At 28.5% G+C, this 10359-nt stretch overlaps 1 protein-coding gene across 1 annotated transcript; it reads right to left on the reverse strand.

Annotated features, from left to right (window-relative positions):
• Positions 1-9793: 9793 nt before the first annotated feature.
• Positions 9794-10359, reverse strand: LOC120149914 (auxin-responsive protein SAUR76-like). The gene has a single exon (XM_039162622.1). It carries the CDS (start codon positions 10332-10334, stop codon positions 9966-9968), a length of 369 nt encoding a protein of 122 aa, XP_039018553.1. The 5' UTR covers positions 10335-10359; the 3' UTR covers positions 9794-9965.

Raw genomic sequence — 10359 nt, forward strand, 5'->3', positions numbered from 1 at the left:
ACCTCAAACTTACCAGAGAATTAAGCAATGTAAGAATTAGCTAAGCATTTAATGCCATTACCACAAGTTTTTTCTTATATTCACTCATATTTGATCTATTAGTCGATTAACTCCTATCAGATATTTTATAAATTTATTATAATAATGATCCTTCCTAAGAATAGTTTTGGACTGGGTCAAATAAAGTTATTGGCTCACTCGAACTTGACTCAAGTATAAAACTTGTCCATCTGTCACTTGATCGGACCCAAGTTTAGAGAACCTTTACCCGACCGAAAATCTGACTTGATTTCTAGATAAAAATTTACATCGGACCCAACCTGACACATATTTTAAAAAAAAGGAACACAATTGGATAAAATAGAGAGAGAAATATATATTATTGTTAAATATATATAAAAAAAGAAAATTATAATATTGTTCTCGGATCGGATTGAATATTTTTCTCCCTAAACTTTGAACCTTAAACTCGAATCTATTTTTTTTTAAATTCTATAGGCATGGATTGGATTACATCATAACCTATCGAGTTTGGTTCAAATGTCCATATTTAATCCTCTCAACTTAATATGTTTCTTTTACAACATTAGATTCAAACTATTAATCTTACCTAAAAAAAATTAAAATTTTATCTCATCAAACCAATTAGTAGTTAATTCATTACTATAAGCTTTTAGAAACTTGGAGAGTTGCCTAATATCTTGGAGTTTTCTCCACCAACCAAAACATCAATTTAAGTCAAGAAAATGGGATTTCACGTTGAACTACGTTCCTTTAGTTCATCATGTCTCTAGTGTGTGGTTTTACTACATACACATCAGCAACAAAGTTTCAATGTCAAGTGGCATCACAGACTGTTAAGCCAATTACATCAGTTTCAGGGATAAGGGATTGGTGTTGTGCGTTACCAACCCTATAAGCTATTTAGGTAAAGAATTCCATTAGTTGAGACACATAATTTCATTGACAAAAATAACTTTTGTACTATTTTAGTGGTTAAAATGATTGTTGTTATTACTAAAAATCTCAATTTCGAGCATCATAGACTACAATGGTGTTAAAGCTTTTATTGTCAAATGATTGATAATTATAAGTTTAATCACTCAACTTTCTTCTCACTTTTATTTTGGTCACTAAAATTTAAAAAAAAAATCAATTTACTCATTAAACTTTCAATTTTTTTTGGTCACTATGACATTAAATTATAAATGAAAGAGTGATGATAGTCATGTGTGCTGATGTGAATTGAATTTTGTTGATATGGTATCCACATATCATCCACGTCATTTTCTTTTTTTGATTATATCTTCTTCCTCCAAAGATGGAAGTCTACACAATTTTATCTTTGTCACACACCAACATTGCAATCATCATTGTTTGATATCTTCTTTGACCATTCAGAAATTGATGATTGTAAAGTGTCATGCGGGGACTATACGTTAGATTTTTCTTAAAGGCAGCTGGATATCTGGATTTTAATGTGCAAGAAGTTCTTCTTCCCCTGCTGCCCTTGGAAGCTGTTGTTTCTTGCAGGAATGATTTGCCATTATTCCTCAAATCCCTTTGTTTCCAAGCATTAAGGCCGGGTATTTATTTTGGGTAATTGGTGAGGCTGATTTCTTTTTCTTAAGGACCTACGAATATATAGCCCATTTAGACAAAGGCTATTTCACTCTCTATATAGAACTATGGACAATGGTGGTCTTGAAATCTAAGGTATAGCAAAATCTGCAGCAATGTAATGTATGGTAGGATGATGGTCAAACATCATTTATGTTCTAAAAATGAGAATTATTTTTCGTAAATAAACAGGATTTATTAACAAAATATTGGTTTTGTAATCCTCAAATTTGAATTTGGAGATGCAAAAGGTGAATAGATATGCGGGGATCAAATTTTGTTCTGAAAAAGAAAAGTGTAAATAGCGAGGGTTGAACATTGAAAAATGTTTTTTATTTTAAAATTGTGGATATATGGTGAACAAATTAGTTATTTTATTTTTTTAAAAGAAAAAACTCAAGATTGATATTATTTTCCTTTTACGTCACTTCAAAATATGATATAATACTACTTTTAATATTTTTTTTATAAAATGCTTAGATTATTGAATTTTCTCTTAAATTACTCAATTTATTGATATTATGCACTTAAATGTACTTTAAACTACGTCTTTCTAGACATTATAATAGTAACAATATCAATCAAGCTAAGATTTAGTCAATATTTTTAGGACACTTGCACTTTGGTCAATTAAATATAAAAACTTTTATTTTAGTCAGTGCCCTAAAAGTTTTCGATTTGGGTGACCAACATGTAAGCATATTAAACATTAGGTGACTATTAGTGTAGTTTACCCTAAAGTAAAATTCATTTGACAAGGATTTAATAGCAACTTCTATAATATAGGGATTAATTTGTAAATCAGTCTATCATAAAGGGACTCACTACATTATTTAACCGGATTGAAAGAGCTCTATAAAGATTGGTTTGGGCCCAAGATGCGTAGATTTGGTAAAATTTTATCCTTGATCCATAATTACGAAGAAGAAGTATGTAACGGGCTTTTCATTTTCTTCCCTGTTTCTATTGCCGAGGAGCACACATATGGGCTTCACAAAAGTTCCCCAACCCAATTGTTCATTAGGAATTTTAAATTTTAAATCATTTGATACTCGGAATTGATTCGGTCATTGTCTAGTTGAGTTCGAGTAATTGAATGAGTCGAGATTGAGTGCTTTAATAATCGACCCAAATAAATAAAATGTCTAATCAAGCTTAGATTTGAATACCTCAATCATTACATTTTGAGGGCAAGGAAAAGATTATAAAAATTTAGATTCAAACTTCAAAGTCATCCAATACGTAATCTTAATCATAGGAGTAAAGTTAAAAAAATATCGAATTGAATTATAAGTACTTAATCATAGTTTTATCATTTAAAGTTCATTAGAATATAATGTTATCGTAAAATCGAATAAACTAAACTAGAATAATTAAATTTGTGTTGGTATGCCTCATTTAAAACTTGATGAACTTTTGACAAAGATCTCGTCTATATGTCCCCCACCCCCTATTTTAGCCCTACACGGAGGATAGAGAGAAGAGAAATGGAGATGTTGATTATCATTATCCACGTTGAGGTGGTCCATTTTTTCCTCGTGGCACATGCATGCATGGCTATTTGCTTGCTGTCTTTTTGCCTTTTTGACAATCTTTCCAAGCTGAAATCTCGTTCAAATAGAAAGCATTTTAACAAAAAAAAATGTTTGTCTTTTTTGAGAGGATGAATGGAATCCATAGCATTTTTTTTCTTTGTGGGAACGTGGGATTCTGGTCTTTGAGACCATCACATGTCATGTCGTTTAATTGGTTTTGAACTTTTGGATTCTAGTGCCCTACACTATGCTAGAATGCACAAGTTTAGCCCACTAACAAGTTTATTTCTTGAGCCACCCATGAAAATGATAGCTAAATAGATGTTATCATATTATTTGTGGATCAAATTAGGGGAAGTGGATTTTGAAGAGAGAGAAAATGAATTTGATAATGGTATCAGATTAATTGGGGAAGTATATGTGTTTTTACGGTAATTGGTAAAATTATCGACAAACGAGGATAATTTTGATATAGTTGTCGATAAATGAGGATGATTTTGGTGAAGTCGTCAGCAACTGCCAACGACTTTATTCTTCTTCTTCTTCTTATTTTTCTCTTTTGCATTTTGTATCAAACTATAAAAGAATAAAAGTAGAGGACTAAAATATTTTTTTCAGAAATCAACATTAAATAAGTTTTAGGTGCATTCTTTAAATTCATAATCTCATTTTAGTGCAGTATTTTAATAAAATTCCATTTTAGTCTATATACTTTTAATTTTCTTTCAATTTAATCTTAAAAATACAAATAAAATGGAAGTCGATTTCAACTGTTGATGACTTCGTCTGCACTGTAAAAGCATTCCTATTTCCCTAATTAATATGATACCATCTCCAAATCCCTAATTTTTCCGCCATCCATATCTAAGTTTATTTCTTGAGACACCCACAGTTAAAAGACTATTGTGTACTAAAAAAATGTTCAGGGACCAAATTGAAAAACGTTATCAAGCTTAAGGAGTAGAGGTTAATTTTTCCCTTGTGTATATATACTACATGTCAATTGGTTGAGTTAGGTCAATTTTGGATCAAGTTAACCCGAATTAGGTCAATCGGTGTTTTAAAATTTTTTGGGCGGGGTTATTTGAGGTTTGGGCGATTAGAAGTTCAAGTCCTTTAGGTTTACGAGTCGGATTTTCCACCAAGGTTCATTCTATAGCTATATTTCCGTATAAAATTAATTAGTTTTATATAGTGCAAGTAAACCGTATCATAATATTTTTGTTTAACGACGTATGATATAACGTTATTGATTAGTTTTATATAGTGTAAGTAAACCATATCTTATTATTTTATAATCATTTACTTAACGTTATCTGTAACATACTTATTAAAAAATAAAAACATGAATCACAATATTTACACTAGTTACTCATTAGTTATATCCGATTAATTGCTAATAGATATGTTTACGAGTTGTTTTATTAGTCTAACATGTTTACGAGCTAAATCACTCGAGTTGTGTATTAGAATATTGTTAATATTTGACCGAGTCAAATTCAAATCTGAATATGAAATTCTTTTTAAAATCAAATTGTGATTCGATTTTTCTCGATCTATAAACATTTCTCGTAAATAACAGTATGGTTTTATTAGTAATAAATAGTTTTTTTAGAGAATTAAGTAGTAAATAGTTTTGAAAAATAAAGGTTAATGATGCAGTTGTGTGACAAATTAGAGAAATTAGAATTAGGGTACCCACCAAAATTACCTGACGAAACCAAATCATATCTCTCTTCCATAAATCATTTTTGAAGATCTTCACCCCCAAATTATTATTTAAATATTTAATTTAGTTTATATTACAAGATAATTAAATAAAGATTGAATACAAAATATTAATATATTTATAAAATTAATATCAGTTTAAACAATAGTCATATCACTTTAAAAGTAATTGACACCATAATCTATTTTTTTAATTTTGTCACTATCATAAAATATTAACGGTTACAAAATCCAAAAAAATAAAAATAAGTAAACAAATAAAATTGTAAAACATAAATATATATATTTAGGTGAAAAAATCTCAACGATAAAAATATAGAAATTTTTTACTATATATTTTTTTTAAAAAAAAGTAAAAATATGTAAATTCCAGAAACCCTGAATTCATATTTATAATTACAGAAACCCTGTCTGATAAACCCTAGAGGCTCTATATCATCTGCATAATACATGTGAATTTTGTGGCTGAGAATGAAAAGACAAATATTCCCTAAACGGCGCTGTTATTTACGTAAAACGACAAGCGGAGGGTCGGACAGCATCTTTCCCTAAAAAGCCGCAAAAACCGCTCCCCGCCTTTGTCTTCTTCCTTCTGCTTACGCTCTGTATTTTTTGCTCCTAATGGTATAATATTAAAATTAGTCCAAACATTTGATGTTGTGATCATTTTAATCCGTAACCTTTTCAAATAATTTTTAACCTTCAACGTTTTAATTTTTAGTTGAAATGATCCTTCTTAAAATGAAAATCATTTATTAGTTAACAGTCAATACTTGTCATTAGTATAACATATTTATTTTTTAAATATCATGTCTATAATTTTTTAATTATTAAAATAATATTATTTTATTGATGAAAAAGTGGAGAAGTTATAATTTATTAGTGGGAGGGCTCAATCCAAGGATTAATGGAGAGTGGTTCAACGTGTAGTCACTAGACGAAAATACAAATTATTATAATATTAAATAAAATAATATTTAGGTTAACTTGTAATTAAATTTAAGAAATAAATATATTTTAAAAATTAATTAATTAATCACATAAAATAAAAGGATAATAAATACTAATTTTATCAATTCAAAATTTTCTTTCAAATTCACTTTTTTATATATTATAAATTATCATTTGAATTTATATAAATAATTAAAATTATTTATTATCTCATCCAAGAGAAAGTAGTCATGCAAACCTGAAAACATTAGGCAAACAAACAAAACAATGTCAAACATGATTATCACTTCAATTAGCTGTCAATAATTTATTAGTGGTAGGGATTGTTTGCTTAGGACCCCAAATTTTGACTTTTATTGCTTATTTTTACATATAATTATCTATACTCGAAATTTATTAAATAGTTTCGGGAGTATTATTCTCTTTAATGTTTTTGAGTTCGAGTAATTATGTATGTAGGGTGTATGTACATTGTTAATTGTTAAAAACAATCTGAATAGATACTACCTTGTAATCACTATATACTATTAAAAAAATTATTGATATATGATTAATTAATTAATTTAAATTAAATATTATAGAGATTTATTATAACAACAATATTTTTAACTTAATTTTATTCTAACAATATTAGAATTCTAATCATTAAAAACCCAACATCTCATCCTATTAATCTAATCAATAGTTAATAATATCTTATTTTTTAATAGTTCGATTATTCTCTTTAGCTACATAATCTAAAATCATTAATTAGTTTATATATTTTTTATTAAATAATCTCAAACTTTAATCAATCTAAAGTCATCAGAGTTCCAATCAATTTATTTAGGAATTATTTTAGACTGTTTAATCTCGAAACTTCACACACGTGTCACCTTTTAATGTTTTCCATATAAAATTTATATTAAAATAAAAAAAATAATATATAGTTTTATATTCCATCAATAAAATCGAGTAACGATACGTTGCCAAAACTATATTATTTTTAACCATATAAATGTAGTGTATATTAATTTTTTTTATATCAACCCATTAAATAAAGATTTTGGATTTGAGCAACTAGTTCGTGGAATGTATGTGCATTATCAATGGTTAAGAAAAATTCTGAATAAATATTATCTTGTAATCATCTCATGTTATTGAAAAAAAAGTTTGATATCAATTATTAGGTTGTTTAACGAGATGATATATTAGATAAAAATGAGTATTTAATTTAAATTTTATGGATTGTGACTCAGCTCGATATGGTTGGTTTTTTTGTTGAAAAATTAAATTCGAGTTTAGGGTGGAAAAACCTTACATGACTTGAGATACTATTATAAACATCTCTTATATATTTAGGGATAAATGCTATAATACTCATCTCTTTATATATTTTTCAACTAAGTTTCTAGTTTACTTAATAAAACGATATCTATGTATATTTACGTGATCGAGTGTGAACTTTTACCCCTAAAATCGGGTCGAATTTTGAATAGGATGAAAACGTGTAATATTCAGGTCACGTTTCAGTGGATCAAAAACTCAGCTCAATATGACCCATGATCATCCTTATTGTTAGATCTATTAAACAAAATCAGAGATTTAAATTTTAATATTGTGAATAGAGAAAATTATGTTAGAAAATTACCTTATAATAAAGTTATATAATACTTAATTTAAATTAATCAATCAACGAATCAAATATTAATAATTATATATAAAAAAGTGTGTAAGCAACAAAAAGCAACAAAGCTAGGGAAGCGTGTGGGTGTATATCTAAAAACAGTAAAGCATCTCTAACAAGTAACAACTCAATCATTAACATTTTGAACTACACATTTCTTAATATATAAATTGAGAATATTTATAAGTTAAATTAAATTCAATGAACTAGTCAGATTCATTTCAGTTTTTGTTTGCCTTTGTTCTTTATTAATCCCACAAAATTGTATGACTTCCTGGCATTGAGCCACCGGCTTGCTGCCTGCTAAAAGAAAACATGGTGAAATTATGATTGTGGTCTCTTTATTTTGCTTAAGTTCCTCAAATTTTAATTTAACATTAGTTGATTCCTCTATTATTATAATATCATCATTTAATTTAAATAATAAGCCGTAAAATTAAAATATTGACATGAATTATTCTTTACAACACTCATCATGCTCACATGGAATATTTTTTTCGTGTTAAAAGGGATGATGTTAAGAAAAAGAAACAAACGTTAACAATTTAATTCATGTGACCATCGATATTTAATTTTGTACTAACTACAGATACCATAAAATTAGTGCTATATTCATAGTAAATATATATCAACAAGATTCACGGAAAAATCATTAGTTTCCGTCAACAATACCTTACGTCTAAGACTATAGTTTTAGAGACTAGACAATAATCTTTCATCCTCTCTTTCCCATCCCCAGTAAAGAGTTTTTTCGTTTTTAGTCTCAACGAGACATTCTTCTTCATCATCGAGATTTCTCCTTTGCACTCCATAAATTGTTATGACGTCCAAATCTAACGTTACCATAATTAAGACTTTTTGTCCAAATCAAAATGGATGAACATGTATCAATTCTATGTCACTTTAAATACCCTTGTGTGTTCCCTATAAATATTAGTCATCCACATGTGAAGATATTTCTATTATCTAATGGAGTTTTGGGATCCATTTAACACCATTTGTTTTTTCCTTTCTTTTGTTGAATTGTTGTTCTTTCCTTTTTCAAATATCATTTTCTCTATAAAAATCCTCATCTTCTTTTCTTCTTCTTCCCTTCTTCCTTCTTTTAATAATGAGTTTTGGGGAAAAAGATATCTATCATAAACATTTCTTCCTATGCTAGTTGTGTAGTTTTTGAGACTCTCCATGATTGAACGTTCAATGAATTGTTGCTTAAATAAACAAAAAGGGGTACTCAATGGGGCATAAAAAATCTATTTGGTTGAACCGTTATCAATGTTCACAACTATCACCTGTTTAGTTAAACACCAATATGTAGAAAGATCAAGGTATTATTAGCTAAAGTAAAAGGACTAAATCCAAAATTTGAATTTAGTAGAGGGACCCAAACCTAAATTTGAGCATTATCTAAATATAGAATAAAACAAAACAAAGGGCTATGTTTGCCTTGTTGTTCTTAATCCCACAAAATTGTCAGACTTTCTGGTAGGAATGGGCCAAGAGAAGAATAGGAGGGGGATGATTGAAAATATATTTTAATTTTCTAAAATTTTATAAATTTATCGCTTAATATAAAATTTTACGTCAATCCCTCTTTCGTACTGCAATTTTTGTAATCGAAAGAAGGAAACATCTTATCCCTTAGGGCTTTGATTTGCTTATTTGGTGCAATTTTCCAGCAAGACTGGGGCATATGCCAGCAAGTTTACTTCTCTAATACTCTATAATATGCTGAATATCGATTTATATAACATATAAAAATATAAAATAATGATTGTAATGTAACATCTTTACAGAGACAAAATCAAAATTAAATATTAAAAAGAGTAAATTATCTAAGTTTAAGATAAATAGGAAGTTATTAAACATTTGATATAAAAAATTGAAAGGATAAAAATATTAAACTAAAAATTTATGATCGCCATCTATTTGATGAATAATTGAAATTAAGAAATGTATGTATTTAGAAATCCTTTTGTAATATTGTCACTGATCATAACAAATTTCTTACTCTCTAACAATAATTCTTTCCATTAATGATTTTCACTGTTATTTTTCTATTTTTATTGATTTTAAATTAATTGTTTATGGTTATTCTCCGTTCCAATGTCTATTCTATTTGATCGATTAGTAAACAACTTAATATTTTTTAAGGTTTTAAGTTCGATAATAAATCAACTTTGAATTTAATCAAAATTCAATATAAATTTTATGTAATTGAAACTTTCAATATATTTATATATATATATATATATATATATATATATATATATATAATATCTTTAATATTATATAAGAAAACGAGTATTCATTAATCTCTCGTACTAAAAATTAATGACAATGACAAACACAAATTAGCCGGAATTCATCACCGCAATCTTACGTAATGTACAACTTTCGTACCATGCGAATGACCACAGGGGAACAATTTCTTTTCGGAATTTTGAAAAAGAAGAAGAAGAAATTCAACAGGCGTAAAAGTCGACAAGCTCTTCCAAAGACTCAAGCTGAGGATCACCGTTCTCGAGCATCCAAAGCAAGTGTTCGAACAAGACAACCTCGCACGACACGTTGATGACGGCGTCGTTTTGCTCTCCCGATCGTTCCGCTAGTTCTCGGAACAGCGGGCTCTCGATAATGTCGGAGCTAATAAGGTACCGTCTCCGTGATTTCCCGACGTAGACAGGCTGGAGGTTGGCCGACGATTCATCTTCTGCGTCGGAAGCCGCCACGAGGGAGCTCGATGACGTCAGCCGATTTTGCTTGTTGTTGAACGAATTTAGCTTCTTTAGAACTGACTTCAGCTTTGTAAGCTTGATGCTGCCTTTGGCCATTGCTACTACTTTTTTTTAAATGAGG

This window comes from Hibiscus syriacus, unplaced genomic scaffold (genome assembly GCF_006381635.1).
Source record: "Hibiscus syriacus cultivar Baekdansim isolate YM2019G1 unplaced genomic scaffold, ASM638163v2 tig00111013_pilon, whole genome shotgun sequence".
In the NCBI taxonomy this organism is placed as follows: domain Eukaryota; kingdom Viridiplantae; phylum Streptophyta; class Magnoliopsida; order Malvales; family Malvaceae; genus Hibiscus; species Hibiscus syriacus.